This window comes from Oxyura jamaicensis, chromosome 6 (genome assembly GCF_011077185.1).
Source record: "Oxyura jamaicensis isolate SHBP4307 breed ruddy duck chromosome 6, BPBGC_Ojam_1.0, whole genome shotgun sequence".
Taxonomy (NCBI): Eukaryota; Metazoa; Chordata; class Aves; order Anseriformes; family Anatidae; genus Oxyura; species Oxyura jamaicensis.
In genome coordinates this window covers 16459155-16485352 of record NC_048898.1, presented here as the reverse complement: position 1 = coordinate 16485352, position 26198 = coordinate 16459155, and the positions used below count along the sequence as shown (strand labels likewise).

The window sequence follows — 26198 nt, the reverse complement described above, 5'->3', positions numbered from 1 at the left end:
CTCTTGGTCACACTGGCCACCTCTTGGTTAGCTGGTGGTGAGCTGACAGCATTTTGATGGGGCAGTGTGTTGCTGCTGGGATGTGCCTGGTAGCAGGCAAAGACTCCTTGCCCTCTTTAAGTTAACTCTTTAAAATTCAGTTGCCAGAGAACCAACTGCAGATTTCTGATATACAGAGAAATGTCCATATTTCATTTGGTCCTGGCAGTAAAAGTGAAATGACGAGTAAAGCCCATTGGTTTCTCAGACCTAACGTACTTTGATGCTGCTAGCATAGCAATGGGACAATTTTTTTGCCAGGAATGTAAAAGTTGTGTTGTTTGACAAGAAAAGAAAAAGTCATTCCATCCCATTCAGTCACTGTTGAGACGACTCAGCATTGCCACTTGCCTGACATCCTGAGTTCTCTTGAACTGTACCAGATTAATTTGCTCTTCTTTTCTTTTACATCCATTTACACAGGCTATGAGTTTTAACTGTTCATAACCTGATTGTTCTCTCTGAAGGATCTGTTCCTTTTAGTGAACTGCTTCATCATGTGCTTCCTTTGTTGAAATTCCACAAATGGTAACTGTATACTGTGCAGAGTCGTCTGTATTCCAGCATTATCATTTTTTTCTACTCAAAAGGTTTCCAGTCTATTCCTTTGAGCTGTGAGTGTTGAGGAAACAGTTTGTTTATTTTCATGGCTTCTGGCTGAAACGCAAGGACTTTTACAAAATTCAAACTCTGCAAACTTAGATGAGGTTAACTAACCTCAGGGGGACAAATAACCGGTGTTTCTCCAGCCAAGTGGAAATGGTGGGCTGGCGCTCCACTTGGCTTTAGACCAGCATAGTGTGTCTGAGCACTAACCATGTGTAGTAGGTCCTACAGGCTGATGCTGTAGCCTTTAGATTTGCACTGATGAGCTTGAGTGCTGTGTGTTATTCCTCCTGTCTTAACTGTTAGCCTGGGGATGGTGAGGATGCAATATCTCAGTCAGAATCTGAGCTGCAATGTAGTTCACTCCTTCACACTAACTAGGGAAATATCAGTAATTGCCCCCTGCGTAGGCTTTAATGTGCAGTGACCAGTACCATCTTATGGCCTGGTAGAGCCAGGCCGGTAACAAGACCAACAGGAGGCATCTCTGCTAATCAGCTCCTCTCTGTGCATCTGCACAAGTGGCTCATTTTAAATACTGTCACCTGGCCTCCACTATGTCTACTCTCTTTGTTCTTTTAAAACTGCTACTATATATTATTACCTTTTTCTGGTCCATGGAGTAATTGCCTTTGAGATGCGGTATGGTACGGACCTCATAGGAATTATACTTTCCTTCCAAAATAAAACTAAACTAATTGCAGTTTGTTTCTCTCCAGCTGCCTTTTGGGGAGATATCGCTTTAGATGAAGATGATTTGAAGCTGTTTCAAATAGACAGAACTGTTGACTTAACAAAGCACTCAGATGGCAACGCAAGACACACTTCAGGTAAGGGCAGCCCAGAGGTGGCGATGCCTTCTTTCCCCTGGTTTTGTTGTTAGGTAGAAAAGAGTTCCCTGTCACTCACGATGCTTGTTCTCACAGGCAGGGAAGTGCACGTAGAGGGAGCTTAGTTACGTGACTGAGGGTGGGATCCAACTCTGAACTTTGTAAAATAAAAAGAGAATCATGATGTGTATAGAGGTCAGTGACGCAGCCTTTCTATCTGGCCTGAGGGAGAAGAGTTTTAAATTTACAGCACTCGTCTCTTCCTGTGAAGATCTACCTCTACAAATTTGTAAGGAAATGTGTTTGAAGTAGGGACACTCAGTTTGGCACTTGATTTGACTCTGACTGTCCTCCCCTCCCTTCCTTTTTCATGTATGATCTTAATGGAATAATGTATTTTTTCAGCTTTTTACCTAAGTAAAACCTATTGAAGCCTAGCATACAGGCTACCCTTGAAGTGATGATGCAATTGACATTGGTTAACAATCATTGTGATTTTTTAAAAAGCCGATAGGTGGGGTAGCATATGCTTATGTTGCCCTCCGCCCCTACACAGCTCTTACGTATGCTCAGTTTTTGTGCCAGACCAGAGTTGTTTTGTGAGTCAGAAGCTCTGCTTTGAATCCATCTCAGCAGTCTCTGAAACACTGTAAGTGGTCTGAAGGGTGTGAAGGACTTCCCCCAGTATTGTTACTTCTACTCCACTTTATGATGGCAAGAGAGAAATGGTTGGAAATCTGAGCTTTGAGAGACACCAGTGGGACTGGAGACAGGGCAGGTCAGGATAACGTTTTCCTCTCTCTGCTGTTACACTCATACGTTAGCAGTAGTGTGAAAAGTTGAGTTGAGACTCAAGTCAGTGTTTTGTTCGCCTGACCCATGTGCATCTCAGCTCATATTTTGTCATTCATAAGGACTGGTAGCTGGTTCTGTATCTTTGTGGCTACCTATCTTTGGTTTCAGAGTACCAAACCCTGTATAGGTCCTGTTCTGGGGGTCAGTGCTCTAACTTCCTGTTGGAACAAGTGTGGCAGATGACATCCATCACCCAACACGGATGTATAGATTTGATGTCAAAGTATCTAATTTAAACTCATACTGATGCTGAAATTCTGGGCAGAGGAGGTCTGCACGTTTCTTTATATTACTGATTGTTCCCTGTAAATGCCATTATCCTGCATTGTCATGTCACTTAGCCTATTCAAGTCATGTTTTGAGCTGCGGTGTATTCTCAGGTGATAAGTGATTAGAAGCCGGTTGCCTTCAGAGCAGAAGGTAAGTCAGAAAATGAGGATTAAGTAGGTGGGACAGGATTCATCTCTTCCATGTCGCTTTGTCAGCTCCTGAAGTTAGATGAAACTGCTGAGGAAGCAAATCCAAATGGTGTTTGAATGTATCAGTTTGCTGAGGTATTTTTTTGTTGTTGTCAAATCGTACACATTTTTTTGTGCTCAGCACTTATGCTGGACAAACCAGCAAATTAACTGAATTTTATAACCCACTGATCTCTTACAACCGTGTCTCCTGTTCTTTAGTTAGGGTAGTGTATTCCCAGCACCCTTTATTGACTGAGGCAAAGTTGGTGCATCATGCGATACACTGCATAGGGGAATTGTGCAGTAGTGCTCATTTGGCCCTGTCCTCATCTCCAGCAGGTTTCATTCATCTCCCTGGCTTTCAACCCTTGGAAGTGCAAGCTGACAAATGGCCAGCCCTTGTGACTGTCACAGTGAGTTTAGCTTTCTGCAGAGTGCACATAGAGGGTTTTCTGTATTCACCTGCCCTGCAAGGGGGCTTTCTACAGGGGCAGGAAGGGTTGATTCTTCTCCTGTGGGACTTACTTGACACTCTTGTGAATTGTAAGAGGGTGGTCTACATCAGCATGGTGGGGATTGGGACCCATTCTTTCCTGGGAGAAAGTCTTGCTCTCTGCTCTTTTATTTCCAGTGGGAAGAATGCAACCTCTGTACAGAAACAGTCTAAGACCTTTTATGAGTGGGACCCCTTGAATTATAACATTTCAGAATTTCCTAAAGCTGCTAATCGGATTAGTTGTATAGTGGAGGAAGTACTTAATACGTATATACAGACACACAGGCTCTTCTTATCTGGGAGCTGCAGTTCTGAACAAGCTATTAGGCCAGGCATTCTTCTTCCCCTGTGTTGTTTCCTTGTCCCCAGAAAATGTTGTTTAGCTGAGAGGAATGGGAGGAGGGGTGAAAAAAGTGCTACTTGACACTCTTGGGCTGTTTGTAAGCATACACTCTACAACCTCGTTGCAGGCTCCAGAGGAATAATGCAGTTTGCATGCCCCTGTAGGTGGTGAGGGACAGCGTCTCCAGTAAACCTAGATCTACCTTCAGATTATCTATTTTTGTAAAGACTGTGTGTTGGCTGATGAGGGCTGAGACTTCCAGGTGTGGAAAGGTTTCCCATTCCAACTCCCCTTTGCCTTCTTCTAGTCTCCTGTCTAGAAAGATAGCTGGTGCCCTTCTCTAGGTCTTTGAGAAAGAGGCAGAGAATCTGGTCTGAGGACAGCCTGGCTCCAGCTGCAGAGCTCTGTGCTGAGCTTAATTTCAGCATGGAGGTGCTCAAACCTTGGCTCCTCCATTAATTTCCACCTTGCAGAAATTCAGACCCTTAAAACTTGTAAGCCTACTTGAGAATGGGATGCCTTTTATTTTGCTGAAGGAACTTTGCCCTTGTTTTGGCATCTGGGAGAATAGGATGCTTTCAAGTTCGCTGTCCCTGAGCATTTTCTCAGTAAACACCAGAGCTAGTGTTTCATTGCCTGTGTCTGGGACCAAGTAACATTGTCTTCCTGGTGGAGTTACAGAGCAGTGTCACAATTCCTTTCCCTTGAGGGACATTGGCTCAGAACTCTCTGGAGATCCCCCTGAAGAATGCTCACGTGTGGCTTACAGTTAGGGGTAGCTCTTGCTTTGGTACCCAGCTTGGTACCTTCAGAGCTCCAGTAATGGAGCTCCCTATGGCCTTGTCTGGATGTCTCTGTCCAGTGTGCCTGGATTCTTTTGTGTGAGTGGTCACACAGGGAATTGGCATTACACAGGAAATTGCACCTCTTGTTTTATGTATTTAAAGTACCTGTCAAGACCTGATAGTCCTTATTCACGTGGGCAGTCTCCTTTGTTCCAAAGGAGCTTCCTTTTCAAGCGTTTGTTAGGGAGAGCATAGGTTGGGCAGCTGAATACTGCAGAAAGCAGTATCAATAGCATCTTGCATGCAAAGCATCATTCTCAGATACTTTTGTAGCAGTGGGGTTTTCTTTAGACTCTGTAGAGGGAAAGGCAGACACTATGACAATCTGTAGCTAAGTGTAGCCCATTTAATCCAAGCAGGTTTTGTGGAGTATACGTGCTGATCTCTGGCCACTCAGTTAAAACTCTGAGCTGTGAGTTAATAGAGAGTATTTGCAAACAGTGCAGATGAACTTTGAGTGAATGCCAGGAGACATGCTCTTACAAGAGAGCTCATAACTATCAACTAGTTCATTTTTCATCTAGACCCTTTCAGGATTTTCCTGAAGATTTATTCCGAAGTGTTTTCCTCCAACCCAATTCTAAACATCCAGTGTTGTTTCTTTCCTCCCTCCATTAGCTGCTCTCCTTTGAACCTAGGTCCTAAGGTCATAGAGTTGTGTGTTCTTTTTGTTTGTTGCTTTTTATACTAGTAGAGATTTTGTAGGCCAAATTGTGTCCTTCGTACCCTCCTGTTACTACAACATGTAATACCATATAAAAATATGACAAACAGGAAATTTCTCCCTTCTCCCTAAAATGGTTTGCAGCTAAAGGGGTGAAAAACAGTAAGGGATGTTGGTAAAGGGAAAGTGTGACTTTGCGTTTAGAATATTTGATAGCTGCCTCCCTGCCTCTGTGGGGATGAAGTCTGCATGTCATGTTCGCTATGAAAATCAGTTGTTCTCATGGAATAGTGTTGAAGTGGATACCCTTAGGATTTGGCCCAGGAGAGATACAGTAATGGTTCAAAGCATAATGATACAACTAAGGTGTCTGGAGATCTGCCAGTGGGTGCTATTCTCAGTATGTCCTTCACCAACTCATAATTTTGATGAAAAATTGTCCAACAGTTTATGGTTTTGAAAAGCCTTACAGATTTTTTTTAAGTTTATTGAAAATACTTGCTTTACAATATCAGTAGTTCAGAAGAAATTTGAGTCTAAGCTTTGAGGATTCCTGTGCTGCTGAAAACCCATTGATGGCTTTGAAATGTGGGGAAACAAGAAAGTCCACTGGCAGGCTGTGAAACTGCACAGTCGCAGATCAAGTCCTCAGGTGCAAAGTGATCGACTTTGCTGTATTGCTTTATTTGCTGAAGCATTAGTCACAGAGGAAGAGGGCTTTTTCTTTTCTTGCTGTGCCTTGGGAATGATGTGCCTATTTAATCTTAATGGGCTAATTTAAGTCTTTTCAGGCAGTTCAGGGATTAAGAGGAATTTACTGGTATATTATCTCTTTTCCTGATTTCTGTATCACTGAGACAGCTTCAAGTCCTGAAAGGGACCCCTGTGGGTGAGAAGGGCATGTCTGTCTCGTGTTTGTTCTACTTTGGCAAATCAGAAGACATGGGAGTCTGGCTGCCCTCAGTGCTACCACGCTGTGTTAGTCTTGCTGCTGAGGCAGTGACTACATCCTGCTGCAGCCAAGAATGCTTTTCAAGAACACTCAAACTAGGTTTTCTTGGCCTCTGATACTGAGATTTTTAGGCTCATGGCTTGAAGGCCTTGATGAAGCTTTCATGCTTGCACAGATCAGTTTCAGGAAGGATTTATAGAGCATCTTTATGGGATAGAATACGTAATACTTCAGATAACAGTGTGGTCAGAATGGGGGTATGTATGATCTCAGGGATTTTACTGAAATAACAGTGGGAACTGCCTTTGAACCATGTAAGGCATTTAATAACTTGTGTTGTGACAGAGGCTGCTGCAAATGGCTGGAGGCTCTGGTGTCAAATCTATGAGCCTAGTGCAAGTAAGTTATTCTCTGGTGAATTAACCAAAGAGGAGTTCTGAACTAAACCTTCTATTAATAATAACAGGGAGCTGGTTTGTTGGCACATTTTTTTGCACAGCTCTGCTGTTCCTGAGCATGTTGTGAAACAGCAAAGTAGCTACTTTTACCAGCTCTGCACAAGGCCCACATCTACAGCAGACTGCTTTTCTTTTTTGTGTTTTGGGATGCCTGTGGTCACCTTGTTTCACCCTGTTTCGCAGGACTTTTCCTGTTTCAGGACTTGCTCATGGCAAGTACTGTGCATAAGCTGCTTGGGGTATGGAGGCAAACCCTGAAGAAATCTGGAAGGGAACGAAAGAATGTGCAGTGCTGTGTGAGTGCATACTTGGAAGGTCTGCATTGCTGCAGGGGGGATGACTGCAGTGGCTTTCTAAGTTGCAGAGCAGCTTTCCATTCAAAGGCTGGCAGCCTCTGAAACATATTTCACTTCTTTCTGGTTACATTACTGAGACAAGGCATTAATTCCCACATAAGCTTGGATTGTTTGCAGGACCTTTTACTACAGTGCAGCTCTCTTTCTAAGAGCTATATTGTTTAGCCTCAGACTGGAGAATAAGACTTCTTCACCAGTGGCATGCTTAAGGTGTTCAAAGCAGTCACAAGCAGGACTTCCACTGCTTCACAATGGGAGAGATTGCTTAGTTTAGGAGCAGAAGGGATTGTGATATGTGACTGATATCCCAGGGAAGATCTGATTTACAGTTTTGAAGGAGAAATGTTTAAATTCAGCTGATTTGGCATATGCATGCCAAGCTCAGAGCTGTTTCTCCTTTGTAGCTCTTGTTTGTGCTCTGCTATAGTGGTTCTCAGTTCAGGGTAGATGGGGTAGACTTCAGCATTGCTGTATTAAGGGCTGCCTGGGCCCCAACCTTGATTTCATTTCAGTTTGGAGCAGATCTATGGGTTGTGCTAACGTAATCTGAGCTGTGTTTACCATAACTGGCCAGGAGCAACACAAATACTATATATGTGGTATAACTCACATCCGAAAGATCTTCCACTGGGAAATCTTTGGTGAAGGCTGCTTCCTCTTATGTGGGTAGAGGAGCATCTTTCTTCCAGGAGAGCTCTCTGAGGGCTCAGTTCATCTGTGTGTGTACCTTCTTTCAGTTTTCCACAACATGATGTGCATGCTGGGGACTTCTCTTTGCAGTCCATGCAGTCTCTAAAAAGGAAGAGGAGTCTCAGCCCATTGTGTGGAAAAGTAGGTGGCAAATGCCTGCCTGACACTTGGCCTGATGATAAAGTTTGTTTAGCTGTGCCAAATGATTTTTTGATGACTAGCCCCAATGTTCACCTTTTTGAGTCCATTCAGTCAGGGATTTTACCAGAGAAGGCAACCATGAAATGAATTTCCCATAGTTGTGTAGCTTACAAAGGCAGGGTAAGAGTTCTGCTTTGGAGGAATTGGATAAATCCTCTAGGGCTGAGAGTGCTCGTTTCTGTGTAGTAAGCCAGTCACCTTCTCTTTGCAGAAAAGCAGATACTGTTTTTTTTTCTGCCAGCTCAAAATCTTGCAATCCTGTTGCAACTTTCTCAAACCTCCCAGATTTTCTCCAGCATAAATGTGATAGCCTAGAAGGCTCATGACCCTTGGGTATAGCTGACGAACCTTCTAATTCCCCCTGTGTGTACGACTGCACTGCTAACAAATGCTAATCTTCCAGGTTGATACTTTCACTCCAAACGCTTCTCTTTTTCTTTGGTTCTTGAGTGCCATCTTGAAGTCCTTTTGGGAACATGTTGAGAGAGATTTTTCCTTCTAATTGCTGGAGGATGCCCTTTTGCTAGTCATAGGAACATAGTCTGCCAGTCTTGTGCCTGACGGTCAGAGAGAAGAAGAGAGAAGGTGATTAAGTCAGTGTGTAAAAGTGTGGGAGGTGGGTATGTGCAAGGAAGCCAGACCCCCTGGAGTGTCCCTTACTAGATTGGAAAATCAGCCCTGAATCACCCTGATCCATGGCTGTTGGGAGCAGAGAAGTTGGCTTGTCAGCCACATCTGCCTGTTCTCTGCTGCCAGGATTTGTCTGCCAGGCAGGCAGTGTCTGCGTGGTGATCCCACAAGCTTCAGGTCTGGAGCGCTGGTGATACATGCTTGGCTATCCAGTGAGCTGCGGCTCAGTTCACAGGCACAGATCCTTCTATGGACAGCCTTGCAGCTGACACTTCCAAAAGCACAACACAGGCCAGCTTTGTGCTTTTGGCTGTGCTGTTTTATCCTTTCTGCACTGCTTGCTTCCAGTAAGGAAGAATTCCATTAATGGTTTAACGTGGGAGCACAAGAGAGGTACAGAGCAGCAGCTCATTGCTTTGTTTGCCCTTGTGACTCACTTGCCTCTTTGTTTGCCTCTTCTGACTCACTTGCTCCATTAGCTCCTGTGTGCTGCACATTCAGCTCTCCTGCTCTAGAGATTCCCTGTCTTCTGTCAGTCCTCTGTAGCCCCTTGCCCTTAGTACAGTATTCTCCTTCCTCTTGGGGCAGTTTCACTTTGCCCCCTGCCCAGACAGGGTTCTGTGCATTTGGTCTTCCATTACAGGTTAATACTGGTTCTTCCTTCTTGCATTTACCAAAGGGAGTTAATTCTTCTCCTTAGTTGTCTCCTCAGAAGCTCTCCTTATGCGATACCTGTGGAGAGCTTTCACATGCTGGTAAGTGCTGTCTTACTGTTCCCTTATCCCTGCTTCACAAGTGATTTTTGTTGTTTGTGTTGTTTTTTTTTCCTACTTTCGTACCACTTTTAGGCTGTGGTTTGTATAGTCCCTATGTGTCCTTGAAGTATGATGGGGTGAGAGAGTGGTACTTGAGTACTAAGTAACATTTGAGTCAACATCAGATGTTAATGGAAGACTGCCACTGACTTCTTAGGTGCAGTGAGATGCTGCTTGTGATGTGTGTATGTAATAACAAGAGATACTCCACCTGTTGCACAAAAAGGTACGCAGGATCTGATTTTCTTTGGACTAGGGACTCTCCAAGATGACACTTTCTGCTTCAGAACTGCCTAGGACAGGCCTTGTGGTGTTCCTTCATGCAGTGGGCTGTGGTATTCCAAACTCAGTTTATGACAAACAGAAATGTTTCACTCACCACAAGAGAAATAAAAGTCTATCTCCTCTTCCTCCTTTGCTTGTGATAAATGTGATAAATGTCCTGCAGGGCAGGCTAAAGAAGGTCCCAAGCAGTAAGTGACTATATCATTTGGCCGTTGCCAGTGCACAACCTGAACAACACAGCCCTGCTACTTGCTCTGTGTCCCCCTTGGAGTAAGATATATATATCTATATAGATATATAGATATGTATTTTTCCCTTTTGGCTAGGTTCCTGACGGCAACTGTTCACATACATGACAACATTTGTTTTGGAAACGTATTGTACCCTGAAATCAAGTTTTCTGAATGGTGGCCTCCCACCTGTCAAAATAATTAGTTTCATTTTTGTTTTGCAGTCAACTTTCAGCTTTTCATAGTTTTTTTTTTCTTTTTTAATGATTTTGAGCTCTGAAATTTTGCTCATTTTAAAATGCTGTTAACAAATGGCACTGTAACAAAATACCCCAGCTATTTCTTTTCCCAAATATATTACCTATCCATTCTTAGTGGTAACTTTGGTAGGGTTTATCCTATGAATCTAATTCCTATGCTTCTTTCAGAAATAAACCAGGAAGATGACTACTCAGTATCACTCTTGTCAAATGCTGCACAACAGAAATTAATCAGCTTAGATTCTGTTAGTGAGCAGTTAACTTACTTTAAGCACCCAAAGACAACTGCAAAAGCTGTATACATTGATGCTGTAGTCTGAACTGCTTCCAAGCAGCCCATTTCTATAGCTTCTTCCTGTTCAGTGTGGTGCCATCATCCCATTTGGGCATAGCTGCAGATCAGAGCAGTAGTTGTGGCACACTGTCACTGCACAGACAGTGCAGAATCCCTGTTGCTATCTGCTTGGCTTTGCCTGTCTTTGGCTCCCAGCCCCACAGCTTTGTCCATCCCCCAGGTTCTCTTTTGGGCAGGTCTCAGGTACCTGGAAGCTAGTGCAAGATGGCATTATTAATCTTTTAAGGAGCTGGGGTAGTCACCATGTAGAGCATTTATAACATCTGATTGCTGTTTGCAACTGTCTTGCTCTTGATTGCTCTTAATTAAATTTTCTTTAGGTCTTGTCTACAGCTGGTGTAACACACTGGGAGACTGTTCCTTTTACTGGTGCCAGAAGAGTCTGAATAGTCTTTTGTATTTAAGTGGAGGTTATTAAATAGATTTATATTAATTAACTGTGATGCAGGGAACACATGGTCAAATGTACTTGAGGAGATTGGTTTATCCATATGGAAATTACATTGGAAGTTAAATCCATTACCCTAATTGTAAAATTCGACAGTGCTTAGCCAATAACTGTGGAATCGCCTAACTCGTGCATTTGTTTCAGAGCTGGTCAAGTGCCTAATTTCCTTGAATACTTGCTCAAATGAAAAATTGAATTTGCCTCAACTGTGTATGCTTCTTTGTCATTTCTATGAGTCTCCTAACAAATGAATTTGGAGACAGAAATGGTCAGAGAAAGGCTAAGATCTGAGAAGCTATGAGAGGAGCCATTGCAGGATGGTTAACTCTGGGAGGCTAGCTTGGATGCTTTGAACTTCAGGCTCTTTCTTTAAAGCAGGGATGTTGCTGTGCCCACAAAATAAAAGTTGCTTACCCCATTCAGTGAAATAGCTGGCAGGTCCAAGAAACAATCAGCAGCCAAAATGACTTAATGAATAATAGCAAATAACAAATAAATTAGAAAAAGTTGTAAACTGCTCATGGTTGATTGTGAACAGAAAGGAGTTAGGTTTGTGGAATAAATGCCTCAAGCTGGTTGTTCAGGTCTAATGTGGAAAGAAGGTTGGCGTCTGTAGCTACAGTGGACAAAAAAAAAAAAAAAAAAAAAAAAAAAAAAAAAACTTCACTGCAGCTCCCCTTTTCAAATGGCAAGGACAAAGTATTTATTCAGCTGTCAAGTGGGGAAAGAAAGCAAATTAGTTTTAGGCTGAAATGCTGTGCTGTGTTTGCCGCTGCAGTTCTGAGGCCAGATGGCAACTTGAACAGCCCTGGGGAATGGGTAACAACTTTCTCTGGGACAAAGATCGCAGGCAAAAGGAAATATTCAGATTATCCTGCTGTTTCACTTCCTAGAGCTGTTCTGCAGAGAAGATAGTGTGAGATTTAGAAAGCTGTGTTTGGGGGGATTCACTGCTGTTCTTGAAACTGATGGAGTTGCTGAATCCTCAAGTTGGTTTGTGGCAGAGATGCAGAGGTTTTTGAGAGTTGCTTTTCTACCAATTTGATTCTTCCACTGAAGTGCAGCTGTCCCTGGGCCGTGTTGGGTAACTTCTCTGCCAGCAGCTCTCAGTGTGGCAGTTTGCTGTGGTGAAGAAAGCTCACTTTACCACTTATACCCCAACTCCCCCACTGTTTTTTTAATGACTGCAAACGATTCAGACATCTGTTTCACCAAGGAGCTGAGAGATGGCACCTGGAGTGGAGTGGCATCGTTCACAGGTCCACTGTGAAAATGTAAGTCTTGTGCTCCTGAGGCAGTGCTGCTTTTGGTCTGTGACCTGCTGAGGTACCAGCTCCTGGCCTTGCTGCTGCAGCAACAGAAATCCATGTTCCATGGTTAGCCCTGTGCTCAGAGAAGCCCTTGCTCAGGTTCAGGCCTTCTTTGGGCTCCTTTATCTGCATGCCACCTGGAGTGGTGGCATGCAGTTAAAGGCTGCTGCCAGTCCCCTTGGGAGCCTGGAGGGAAAGGCTCTGAATAGCAATAGCTGAGGCTTGAACTGGATCCCTCCAGCACGGTGAGAAATGGCATGGTGTTCTTGGCTCCGGTGTTGTTCCTGCTCTGCTTGCTGCCTGTCATGGTCTCGCTCCCCCTGGCTTGCAGAGCCTCCCTGGATGCGCACTGGGGAGGCTGGTGCCCTGGCTGAGCAGGTCCTGGTGCTGCTGCTCACAGCTGGGGTGGAGGCAGGGGTCTGCTGGGTATGGGGCTGGAGTTGACCTGAGGCTACCCAATGGCAGCCCCATCTGTGCTCCCAAAGCCTTTTGAGCCCCGAGCCAGGCCTCGCTTGCCCTATGGCCTCAGTGCTGGCTCATTCCTCAGTTTCCCACCCAGTCATCTGGGGTGTCCTTTAAATGAGCTGTGCTTGAGCTGGTAGGTAACCAAGCAAATGGGGTGTCTCTACTGCTGTACCTGCTTAGGGTCCTCGTCCGTCTGTTAAATATGGCACAGACCCCTAGAGGGGGCGGAAGGCATCAAAAACTCTCCAAGAAGCTACAGGACTTGGAGTGTTTGAATATACAGGAAGAAAGCAGTCTGGAAGAAAGTACTCTGTGCTTGCACCACATGTTCTCCATGAAAGGAGTTTTAATTGCTTTTAAATGTAATTCAGCTTCCAGTGTAATGTTTTCATTTAGAGTTAATTTTTATCCAGTATAAACAAGGTAAGGGGAAAACAAAAGGATTAGAAAGGCTCAGTGGGAGGAGAGCTGGCTGGCTGTGCTTGGGAGCCCACAGCTGGAACGGAGCAGGGGGATGCTGCAAGAGAGCACAGAAGGGCTGAAGCAATTAGATTGTGCAGGTCAGAGGGAAAGGGATATTAACAGGAGGGGGCAGGAGGGTTTTTACTGCCCAGTAGAACAGCAATGCATGAACCCCAGCCAGCTCTTACCATTTCCTTAACACCTGGAGGTTCACTTCTGTTTTTCTTTACTTTCAAAGGAGAGACAGGTAAGAGGAGGATTATTGTGAATCAAGAGGGTTGTCATGGAGAGGCAGGCACCTGTTAGAAATAGATCTTGATTGTTTGGATTCACAGGAAACCTAATGCAGCAGAGCATAATTGGTGCTACATATTGCTGCTTTGTGCTGGGAGGGGGGAGGTTGCACGCCGAGTTTGCAAACCTGGTTGTGCAGCAGACATGCACGTGATAGAAGTAGTTGTGTACTCACTTTGGCCTTTCATTTTCACTTGACTGAGTAAAAGTGAGAGCCTTGCAGGACTCTCACTAGAAGAAACAGGCTGTAGCTTGCTTTCTTTCTTTTCTGTCCCATCTGTCTGTCCCTTTTTTACCCCAGGGGAAAGAGGTGGTCGCTAATAGCATGCAGAAAAAGGCCCTCTTCCATTCTTCTCAGTCCTTCCTAGTCTCCAGAGAGTGTTGTTCCTTTCAGCATTCACTCTTGGTTGAAGGGCTGGTGGAGAGGTCGGTTCAGGTTCTTCCACTCCTTGTAACACCTTCTTTAAAAAGAAGATGCATCACAGTGTACAAGTGACACAGCCACTTCCAGAAAACCCGTGAGTGCCCAGGGAAAACACAGGGTGTTGGGGAGCGGTGCTGCCGATGCTTCTGCTCTGCCTGCAGAGGATGGCCAGCAGAAGGACACATTAAGTGCTTTACAGCTCATGTTTTTGGCAGTGCTGCATTTGCTTAGCTGTGATCACCTTTCCCTTCTTGTGAACTTTTCTGGGAGGCTGGTGTCTTATTCCTGCACAAGCATTTGCAGAGCTGATGTGGACATGACACATCTGCTTGTCAAACCTCTGAACCCTGGGACTCTCCTGAGTTACTGCAGCTAGTCAGCTTACTCTGAATAAGAAAAACAGATTCCTGAAGGGAATTTGGAGTTCAGAAATCTTTTCCTCTTTAATTTATTTTTCCTTAAGTAAATTGAGGGAACGTCAGCTATTCCACTGACAGGAAATGGTAAAGGATCTATCTCAAATCATTTGCTCAGATCTCCAGGGCCCTGGGGTTTATGAAAAGGTTTTGCTATAGACTCTCTACCAACTCTGGGAAACATCTGTTCTGCATTCTGAATGCCTTTTCCCAACAGAGCTTGTTTTAATAAAATCATCACTTTCTCTGTGGTTAGAAAATCCAGTGCAATAAAGGGTTTTGTGTGCCTTAAAAAGCTGTTGACCACTGGTTAATGAGGAAATTAAAAAGCAGCATGTAACATCATTTGTCTTACCCTATCCTTTCAGAAGCTTCCCTGATGGTCATAATATGACAGAGTTTACCAGAATCAAAACTCTGAAAAGAGACATTTAATGTTACCTGTACTTCTCATTTTTTATTGATGCTTCATTGTAGCCTCTGTTTGAAATCCAAACTCTAAGCTATGGCATGTGACTAACATATGTATTAAATGAAACTATTAAAGTGAAGAATTTTAAGGTATGAGGAAGGGAGATTAAACTGTAAATCTTTTTTAGAATTCATGACACATTTTTCTTTGATTGTGTCTGAGCTCTGAAATGGCTTTTTTCTCTACCATAAGACATACTGGAAGTTGTCTTACTGAGGTTCAGTTCATGTGAGACCGGATAATTATCTGTACAGTCAAGTAGTTCTCTGCTGAATTCAGAAAGCAGGAGAAACTAGCAAAGTCACCAGGGCTCACTGGAGACTCCTTTGTCCTCAATGGAGGTGACAAACATATTGATTGAAGCTACTGCCCAAGTTCAGCTACGTAGCCCTTCCCCGGTATGAAAAGCAGCCAGGGAAAGAAGAAAATATCCAGTGAATATGGTTGAGAGGATCTTCATGGGCCTGGAGAGAAAAAATTATCCTGGCTTGGAACTGCACTGAGGGTGAGAGGGTTTGATTTTGACATTATCTGTTCTTTCACCTTGGAAAGCTTGGAAGCTTGTTGCAGCTTCATCTCATCCAGCTTGTCATGTAGAAACATTTTGTGTTCTCAATCTGTAAGTTCTCAGACATCTACAACTCCTCTTGACAATTATTGGGTTTTAAACTAAAATTCTAGATAGGCATAGTCTAGAACATAAGCTTCTAGTATTTCATGATAGATCGATGTTACTCTTTGCTTTCAAATGGTTAACTCAACTGACTATGGACTAGTGTATTCAGATAAAAACTTGAAGACAGGTGTTGTTACAGCGTTTTAGAAGTCTACAGCCTCTCAAGCAGTTTTGCAGTGTTATGGGGTGTTATACAGTGTGCACCCTCAACAGGACAGTGGTGTGTATTTTCAGGCCCACAACTTGTGTCCTAATTAGCAGGCTGCTTATCTGCTTTGCCTGGCTTTCCTCTCCTTTGTTAAAGAAGAAGGCCTTTATTGTTTTTGATCAAGTGGAAGGAAGCATGGAAATTTTATTTCATAAGGGATCTGATCACCCTGTCTTCTATAGTTCAGTCTATTTGCATTTTAAAAGAAACAAAAAAGCAGAACACATGCAACAATAAATATTGTCAAGTCGAACTTGCATCTGGTGGAAGACATATTTACAGTTCAAACAAATTACTAAGGTGTCCTCCTTGTCCCAACCTCTCCTGTGGGCATTATGGATACTGTATGGAGTCAACTTCCTGCTCTTCCTTTGGATTACATGTCTTTTTGCCGGTGCTAGTGGCAGAAAGAAACTACAAATAGTACAGTTTTATCCAACTCTTGGCATACTTTGTGCTCTCTCTTTCTCTCTTAATCTGCTGCCTTTTATTTTGGTCCCAGCTGAGCAACTTGGACTCCTTTAAACAAAATCGGGTTTTCATTTTCCTCTTCTGGAAGAGGGGGAGAAACTGCTTTCTTCCCAACAATGCCACAGCTTGCTGCTTTCTGCTTCACTGGACCCTTACATATCACCTCAAGCTGCCTCTGTAGTTTCTGCAAACAATTTAGGCACCTGTTCTTCAGCCACGATTGTGAGCGTGGTGGATTTAACTCAGACTTAGTGTGTTTAAGCTACTGGAAGCAAGCTCCCTTGGCAGTGCTGGTCTGCGGGGAATAGAAAAATGAATTGTCATACAAGTGCACTCTAGGCTGAAGGTGAAATATTCCAGCCTGGGAGGAGAATCTTTTGTGGCTTTGTCAGGCTGTGCACGGGAGCTAAGTAATCTAGCAAGGGAGTCCAGCAATGCTCAGCTGGGGTTGTTAATTCCTACAAATCGTTAGGAAGGAGAGAATCATAAAAGTGTGGGAGCTAAAAGGACTTTGAAGATTTAGTACAGCTCCCTACACAGAGGCATGATCAAACAAAATCTATATCATTCCTGGTCGTGGGAGAAGCAGACAAAGCTTAAAAAGTCAGGATGGAGAAGTGTGATGGCTGGTCTGGCACAGCAACAGGTAGGAAGTACTGAGGATGAAAGTGATTTTGGAGGGATCAATAACTGCTGGATATACATTAAAAAACAAAAAACTCAGTCCTGTTTTGCTTATGTTACTAAAGGTTACTGTAAGTAGTAGATCAGGCCTGCCTTTTAATTACTATACAGGCCATTGCATTAAACTGAAAATTTGCATTCTCCCTTTCAATGTTTCTAGTGATAGTAGGCTTAAATGCATACATGGGCATTTCATGCTCTGGAGCAATGATGGCTGGAATCCAGTCTGATGTGACAGAATAGTCTGACAGAAAGGTGCAACTTAAGGGACTCGTTGAGGGAGCAGCAGGACCCACACATTGCCTGCAGTCTATGTGCAGTTGCTTCCAGATACAAGGTACATTTCTTGACTTTATTGATAACATGCCAGTGACTTATCTTTGTCTTGCCAGGATCATGCACTCTCCTTCTGTTGCGAAGGATCAGGAGAGAGGATTAAATGTCTGTCAAGTCACTTCAGTCTTTGGGATGGATGTGTTTAGGTATCATAAGGATAGGAAATGTTTAAAAGCCCAATCAGAATCAGAACAGTGTCTTCCAAAATTCTCAAATATGATCCCAAAATACCCCTGGGGGAGAGAAGGGTGTGGGTGCTCCCTGTCTGTCCTAGTGAGATTAGTAATATTTGAAAGTATCTGGTGTATCTGCACACCCATATCTGGCTTTTGTGTAGCACTTTCCCATTTCATGGGCTACAATGAGACAAAATATGCAAAGATGTTTTAGATTTCATTAGTCACACTCGTTTATTCAAACATCTCCTTTGCATAAGAAACCAAGGCTTGCACTGATCTCTGGGAAAGAATGTGCTCACAGCTTGGAAAAGCAGTCTGCGCAAACGACACTGCTGCACGGCAGAGGTCAGCAGCCTGGGTGCAGGAGAAGGGGCCCGGCTGCAGGGTTTGGTGCCATCATTTGCAATTCAATCCCATGCAGTTCCCTTACAGGGGAACAATTCACTCAATGCAGAGTTGTTCTTTTTTCCTAATTCACCATATAATTCACCTCCCAATTTCAATTAAGAAGCAATCTGCTTGTGACTGCAAGCTGCATTTGTTTAGAAATACAAAATTATCCTCTGCTTCAGCAAAACCCACATACGGTAATAATTCTGGTGGTGAATGGCTGGTTGGGGTTTCCTTTAAATGCAGTGGGGTGTTGTGTGAAGAATAGCGTACTTTGGGAGGGTGAAAAGTCCTGGGGATGTAAAATTTAACTAAGAAGAGGAACTTTTGTTGAGCTTGGGCTTAAGGAAGTGACAAGGACTGGGTATGAAAGAAAACAAAGGGAAATCTTAGGATGGGACATTGGGGCTGGAAAAGAGTGATAGAGTTCAGAGCAATCCATCTTGTTGAATCAGGCTGTTCCTGTTCACACATCTAGTGGCTTTTGTCCAGTCAAGCTCTGTTAAATTATGGCACTTCCTTTGGGAGACAATTCCCTGATTTAGTGAGTCTCTTGGACCAGGAAGCTTTAACCTATAGTCAGCTGAGAGTCTGGGTATTTTATTTTCCTCTGGTTCATTTTATTGTCCTTTTCCAATCATGCCTTTCCTGGTATGCTAATTAGTTCTTATAATATAACGTTGGAGAGGTAGAATTTGATACCATCCTCTCAGTCTTCCTCCCAGGTGTCAGAGATGTACCTTTCCCCATGTCCTTGCCTACTTGGAGGGGCTGGAGGAGGTTTTGCAAGAAGCCAGCTCCAGAACAAAAGGAGTGTCTTCCAGCTGGCAAAGCTAGACTGTTTCATGGGCTGGAATATTTCCAGCTGTCTTGAAAGTGGGACATCTCTCTTGAAGCATCTACACTGGGTGCAGCAGTGCTGTATGAGTAAGAATATCTCCCTTGCTGCATCTGATGGTTGATCATGTTCTTCCTGCTTCACATTGCCACCAAGACTATAGAGGCTTGCTCTTGCTGATACTTCTGCAGAGATCAGCCCAGTCCCTTCTTCTCACGAGGGACCCATGATACCAAGGTGGGAAAGGAGGGAGAGCGACAACAAGGACAGTGTTAGAGGCATTGCTTAAGGCAGTGGATGTAGTCCCAAAGCACATTTTATTTGTGTTATACATCTCGTTGTCTTGTGTTGTGTTCTTTGACCCTAGGTGCAATTTTTCAGTTTTTCTTCCTGCTACAGTAACGTGGAGTGCTTTCCTGCCAAAGAGAAGCTAGGTTGATTTTCCATGTTGTTTCTATGACTTCAGTGGCTTGCTGCCCAGGCTTCTGTACTGTGTATAGCTGCTCTTTGGTGTCTGTGGTGTTCCTAAGTTGGACCTTACAGAATGGAAAGACTTCCCTAGAAGAGCCTTTTGCATTTTCAGTATATGGGGAAACTGAGGCACAGGGTGATTATAAGTTGAAAGATACCATTTTAGTCTAGGTAGAAATCCAGGAAAAGAGCCCAGTATTATCAGGCCTTTAGTTCCTGCTTCCTGCACAGGTAAAGCAGCCAGTTTCTGTGGCTGGCAGACACACAAATGGCCTCCCTGACAGCCGTTGTCCTTCCTATGTCAGAGTTCTGACAGCATACTCACCAGGTGTCTCTGCTCTTTTTCTTTTGCAGGAGGCCTTGGAGAACAGTCTGTTGCGCCAAGTGAGAATGCCACTTCAACCGATAGTAACAAAGCAGTTAAAAAGGGTAATGTGGTACCCCACCCAGACCTTTGGGTATCTTTTGTTTACTATTTTATCCTCTGTAAAACAAAACTTTGTCCTGTGTATAGGTGTGTGACTCCATGCCTGGGAGACCAGCCTTCCCAGACATCTGCATTGTTGAATTTGTTGGTGTTGGTGGACACAATGCAAGGGTGGGTTTGCCTTGCATTGTGTGGTGGGTTGACCCAAGCATCCACGCTTGAGCTCACTCAATTCTCTCTCCCCCAATGGGATGGGGGAGAGAACAGGAAGAGCAAAAGCAAGAAAACTCATTGGTTAAGATTAAGACAGTTAAAGAAGTGAAGGAAAGGGGGGAAAAAACAGAACAAAACAACAACAAACAAGTGATGTAAAAGCACTCACCCCCTAACACAAGCCGAGTAATGCCCAGCCAGTTTCTGAGCAATGGATACCTTGGAATACAAAATCCTGCAGTTTTATAGCTGAGCATGGTGTCAGATGGTATGGAATATCCTTTAGACTAATTTGAGTCAGCTGCCCCAGCTGTATCCTCTCCCAGCTTCTTCCCTACACCTTGCCTGCTCACTTGGGTGGAGAGAGCTCAGCAGAGTGAGAAAAAGAAAGCCTTGACACAGTGCAAGCACCATGCAGCAATAGCCAGGACATTGGTATGTTATCAGCACTGTTATAGCCACAAATCCATAGCAGCACCATATGGGCTGCTATTAAGAAAGTTAACTCCATCCCTGCCATACCCAACACATATAGGTGGCCACAAGTGTTACTGGGCAGCAAAACAATTTGTCTCCAAAGCAGAGAGTGTAATGCTAGCTGGCTGCTTCTTGCTGTTGAGATGTTTCAGCTAAACTGATTTAAGCTGTTCCCCTGAAGCTGGGAGATCACCCAGGCAAAATTTAGCAGCTATTTTTTCCCACTCTTGTAGGGAGGGTGTTGCTTACAGGATCAGTCAAAACCTGCAATATTACAGGTATCCCATGGACTACTGTGCTCTCTACAAGATGTTTGTGACCACTGTGTGCAGGAGGGACTGGTGTTTCCCCCTTGCAGATAGAGGCACTGAAGCAGAGAGACCACACAGCAGGTCAGTCTGTGGGGGGCATGTCCTGTTCATGAGTGCTATGATCATAGCCCAGTACTGTATTCCCATGTCAGGGCTGCTTATCTCTCCTGAACTGGTGGCAGCCCTAAGGTAGTGAAGCAGTGGGCAAGAACACTTGAAGAAGATGCTTCTGCTTGCAGCAGTTGGTTGCTTCTACCTCACTGTTTTGCCTTAGAGATTGGCTGGTGCTGCTGTATGAACCTGAGCTGCCTCTGCTAGCCAAAAGAGTCTGTGAGAGCCCTGTGTGAGGTTCAGAGGGTGGCTGTGCCCTTCTAATGCCCCAGCAGTACCTTTGTGGGGCTGATGTATGCAAACAACAGGAGGGCAGTTCTTATTTCATTATGGGAACCCTGCAACAGTGGAGCATCTGTCTTGCAGGGTCCAGCAGCTGGTTTGAGGATGGGACTACTTCTGAAGTGGCTGGTGCAGCCAGCATGCTGGGGAGGTGCTCCAGAGTTAAACGAAACAAAAAGCAAATTTCCAGCTTTGTCCTACAGCTGAGAGCCAGGCCTCTAGCCGGAAGGGCAGGGCCTGATGAAGCAGGAGGAAGGGTTTGAAGTTCATTCCTTCCATTCCTCTGCACTGCCTTAATTTCCTTCCAATTGTTTTGATCCCTTCAGCCTTGACAATAGCAGTTTGCTTTACCCCTGTTTCCGCTGGAGGGATGAATAGGTGAAGACACTCTCAGCAGCCCCTCTAATCGCAGGAAGAAGGGCTCAGCGACGCTGGTGTTTTTTCACAATCCAGCAGCCCATGGCCCTGACGGGAGAAGCAAAGCTGTAGCTGGTCTTGATGATTTCCATACGAATCACAAGACCACAGCTGGAGCTTAGATTTCTCCCCTTGGAGCTTCAGAAAGGCCTGCCAGCACCAAGGAGGTGTCACTGTCAGCTGTCAGTTGCCTCTTGAGGTGAGAAGGGAGTTCCCATTGATGGGACCCTTTAGGCCAGTGCTCTCTGCCATTGTAAAAAGCCCTGTCCTCTTTTATTCCTTTGCCCAAGTTCAGCTGAGGGGTTGGCTTGGTGATACATGCAGCTCATCTAAGAACCAGAGCCTATGCAGTCCTTACACATGCTAGTTTAAAGAAAAAAAAAAAGAAAAGAAAAAAAAAAAAAAAAAGCCTAGCTGCAGTAAGGTTACTTTGAAATTTGGGCTCATCCATGGCACAGCAAACAGGGGGTGAACAGTCAGGATGCCCTAAATGGAGGACATTTTCTGTTGGGTCAGGCCCACACCACATGAAAAGTGCAACTCTTGTAGGTGTAACTGCAATCCAAACACACTGCAGCAGCACAGATGCAGGGCAAGGTACAGGGGCTGCCTGGAAGCCTGAATGAATTCTATGGCAGGTTTTTATGGCCAGCACTGAGCACCACACAGCCAATTTAGCAGTAAATGAGATACCCGTTCAGTTTTTCTTCTTACGTTATTGCTTCTTTTCATTAAAATGAAGAGGTTCAGCAAGGAGATTTGTACTAGGTATGCATCAACTTTTCTGCCCTGAACATTCCTCCTACAGCAGTGATTGTCTGTCTGATCTGTATATGTTTCCTATATTGAGAGTGCTGCTGTTTGACAGAGTGGGTAGCTAGAGGCAGCAGGGTTGTCCCTGTACACCTTTCTGGGAGAATAGGTTTGTTATAATGCACAGTGAGGGTCTGTGACAAGAAGGGCCAGGTTTCCACAGATTAACTGTCTCCAAGTCCCACATAAATCACTGGCAAATCTGGCTATGGCTTCTGGTTTGGTTTAACATCTTGCCTTTTCTGTTTTTCTTTTTCTGAAGCTCCAGGGTATTACCTGAGGGCTGCACATGGAACTAAAGAGGATTTAAATGGTGTTGCCACTCTGTCTTGCAGACGGCAGGCAGAACACAACGCTTGTGAGGAGACCGAAGAAGGAGGAATATAAAGATGAGTCAGGGATGGATACACAGCCCTCTCCCAGAGTGCGCAGAGCAACCACATCCAGGGCTGAGAGGATCTGGCCAGGGGGAGTCATTCCCTACGTGATTGGAGGAAATTTTACTGGTCAGTAGTGAAAATGTTGCTCCCTGTTTTCTCAGGGGCGAGCATCACAAAATGTGTGGGAGATCTCGGGAGCAGTTTTCCCACAAAAGGCTTGGGTCTTTGGGAATGTTTTTCCTGAGGCAGGGTGGTAAGCATGTGGTTGCACAAGGAACTGTGTGCTGTAGATGCCTGAGATGGAAGTGTGCAGAGAGATGGTTCTCTTGGAGTCCAAGAAATAATTGGGTGACTCGGTTGCTTTTCTTGATTGCTTCAGGGACCAGCATCTGTGAACTGCAGTTACACCCTGTGTTTCCATTAAAGGACCCTCTCTGCAGTTGGAAGAGCAGGGCAGTTTGGGAACCACTCCTGTACAGTGTGGGATTACCTCCCCAGTCCTGCACCTCCTGCCAATTAGGGGTGATCCTCAAGACCTCCTTAACAAGTTCACTAAGACTCTGTCTCATTCTGGCACCCAAGCTGCTGCCGGGAGTCTGTGAAGCCCCAATGGAAGGGTCTGCTCACCTCATACAAGAGGAGGGGCACGTGTAACCTAGCAGGATATTGAGTAGCCTGCTAACTACAGGTGTCCTATAAATTTGTTAAAAATACACACATCCTCATCCTTCAGAATCTGATGAAAGAGCCTTCTCTATATTGTGTGTGTCCCACTGCCCTAACTGTCCAGAGAAGGTGACACCATCCTTCCATTTGGGTGACCGTAAGAAGCAGCTCTCACAGTAGTGCAGTTCTGTCTTACATTCAGCTTGGTGTTTTGCCTCAGATAAATGTCCCCTCTGGAACTCGTCTCTGCATTCCTTGTGCTTTTTCTATGTACTTCTGGCCTTTCCCCACTCTTTAGTCTTTCTTGAGAGTGGCAGCTTACTCTGTAGCCCTGTGTATCCCAGGGGCTATGCTGGAAAGGCAGTACTGTAGTGCAGCCTCCTGGAGCCATGTACTGCTCTGGGGCATCACCTTCTAGCTGTCAGTGTTACTGTTCTGGATGCAGCTGAGTGACCACTGCAGGTATCCTGCTCCATGGGGAGTCAAAGTACTGTCGCCTGTCTTCTTGCTAGTGTGAGCCAGGCATAATACCATTTTTTCAGGCGTCTTCCTGTTCAGTTCCTGATTTGTCCCTGAGTTCAAGCACAGACCAGCAGTGTATCTCTGTGCCTTCTTACACAGCCCTCAGACCACTCCGCCTCCAGCTACAATACAGCTTTTGCTTCTGATTTTAAAGATAAATTATCTGGCAATAGTTTTGCCTCAGTTTTGTGGAGCATGTGTAGCAGTGATGTGAGATTCCTGGGCCTTGAAAGTCGTGCGTGGTGATTCTATGTTGCAGCATGCCACTGAGTAGCTGGTGCACAGAGCAGAATACGCAGCAGCTGTGCCAGAGTGACCTTTACCTGATGAGGTGACATTTTTTAATGAAGAAACACTGATGTGCTTAATCAAGTTTGTAGCCTGTTTAATTAGAACCATTGATTCATCAAACACAGGAAGAGAGAAAAGTATGATACAGTAAGTTAGTGCAGAAATAGGAATAGGGTTCTAGATTCCTGTAGGTGTCTACAGGTATGGGACTGACTATTGGAAAGGTTGACTGTACCACTATTCCTGTAATGTCCATTAGAGATTTTCTTGAAAGTCAGGCCTTCACTGTTTGCTATTCTTCAATTTCTTTTTCAGGAACCCAAAGAGCTATCTTTAAGCAAGCTATGAGACACTGGGAGAAGCACACTTGTGTAACATTTGTGGAGAGAACTGATGAAGAGAGTTTCATTGTGTTCACATACAGAACATGTGGGTAAGTGATACATAGATTCCCTGAAGCTATGTTGCAAACATGCCTTTTGTTACATGGCTTTGTAAGTCTATCTCTGGTCAGAATAAATATGGGAGGAATCTGTCCTTTCTGGATTCTTTTCCTAGAATAACACTTAAGGTGTATGTATGCATTTTTACAGACATGCAATTATTTCTTTCTAGGTACACATATATGTACAACTGTGTGCATGCATACATATATATATGTGTGTGTGTGTGTGTATATATACACTTGCACACTTAAGTACATATAGTATATGAAACTGCTGGCCTGTCCTTGTCTCAGACTTTCCCAATTCAATGATGACCTGCATGGGTTTGTGGGTTTTCTTTCCAGATGCTGCTCATATGTGGGTCGCCGAGGAGGGGGCCCTCAGGCCATATCCATTGGAAAGAACTGTGACAAATTTGGGATTGTGGCTCATGAGCTGGGTCATGTGGTAGGTTTCTGGCATGAGCACACACGGCCTGACAGAGACCAGCATGTCACAATCATCAGGGAGAACATACAGCAAGGTAAATTGGCACTTCTGGTTATTCTGCTTTGCTTTTGGGTGGGTGGAAATCTTCTTCCTTGCTGGGCTTATGCAAAACCCTAGTGGTCTGTGAGCTGGGATGAAGAAAAAATATTGCTAGTCCTTGCCTAGAATAAGGGCCAAAACAGTTGAACAAAGATAAATTTTGGATGTCTAGCTGGAATTGTTGGAATGTAGGAGGATATTCCTTTAATTCTAGACTCTCAGACCAGGAAGGATTTTTTATTTTTTTTTTTTTACTTTTTAAGTGTTTTTTTTTCATTTTGTATGGCAACACAGGTCAGGAGTACAACTTTTTAAAGATGGAAGCTGGGGAAGTAAACTCGCTGGGAGAGACCTACGACTTTGACAGCATCATGCACTATGCTAGGAACACATTCTCCAGGTGAGAATCATAGACTACCTTTCCTTAGTACTATTTTTAGCAGTCATCATTAGCTGTGTGGGGTACCTGGAGCCTAGAAGGAGACCAGTGGTTTATTGCAGAGATAAGTGGCAGTGAGCTCTGATGCACTACAAAACTTGCAAAACATTTGAAAAAGCAAGGTATGTGAAGAGAGTTATTGTGGTCTACTATTTTTTCCCTGCTTGCTGTATTCACCTAGTACTGATAATCTGAGAGACTTTCCAAAGCTGTGTTAGCCCATTTTGCAGCCTTCCCAGCCAGCATGTATGTGTGTTTATCTGCCCACCTGCAAGGAGATAATGCTAAAATCAACTTTGAATCTCATGGTTGTGCAGCTCTTGCTTTTGAGTTACAATATTGCCTTCTGAGACCCCAACAGCTTTGCCAAGGACTTGAAACTGTATGTCATGATTTTTAATTGCTTGGGTATTTTTTAACCATTTGTGTATGTGTTCTAGATCATAGCCTTGCAACTTTGTAATTCCATGTGATTGGGTTCCTCATGGGGAGTACTTTCTTTTCAGTCCTGTTCCTGTCACAGCTAATTGGTCAATTTCTGTGTGGGGTGTTACTTGCCCTTAACTCCCATCTTGTCCCTCTAGATGCAGCCCATTTTCTGAGCAGAAAGCTCTACTGGGAAGGTGTGGTGAGGTGAAATGAGTATACTTATTTATGTCCTGGATTTGGAATGAGAGCTACTGGATGATCAGCTCCATTTTGTTACATTTTGAAGGTTTTTCCATAAATAGAATAGGAGCTTTCCTTCCCAATGTACCCCAAGTAAAGGGGAAAAGAGCTAGAGCCCAAATATTCACACTCTCAAGGGCTTTTTTGTTGCTGAAATTAAATATGTCTTTGGGACTTTTTTATTTTATTTGCCAGTTGTATGGGAATACTGAGCCTATTGTTTTGTGCTTTTATTTCTGAAACTTTGCACCAAGCAGGAGAAAATTATCAAACTTGCTAAAGTGTTGCTTG

The 26198-nt window shown here is 44.2% G+C and overlaps 1 protein-coding gene across 1 annotated transcript in view; it reads left to right on the top strand.

Annotated features, from left to right (window-relative positions):
- Window positions 1-218: 218 nt before the first annotated feature.
- Window positions 219-26198, top strand: part of TLL2 (tolloid like 2) — a 57598-nt gene continuing 31618 nt past the window's right edge. The window contains exons 1-7 of the mRNA XM_035330081.1: window positions 219-225; window positions 1365-1475; window positions 19270-19344; window positions 22302-22472; window positions 24141-24258; window positions 24616-24794; window positions 25094-25199. Coding sequence (XP_035185972.1) covers window positions 219-225; window positions 1365-1475; window positions 19270-19344; window positions 22302-22472; window positions 24141-24258; window positions 24616-24794; window positions 25094-25199 — 767 coding nt within the window. The remainder of the gene's footprint in view (window positions 226-1364; window positions 1476-19269; window positions 19345-22301; window positions 22473-24140; window positions 24259-24615; window positions 24795-25093; window positions 25200-26198) is intronic.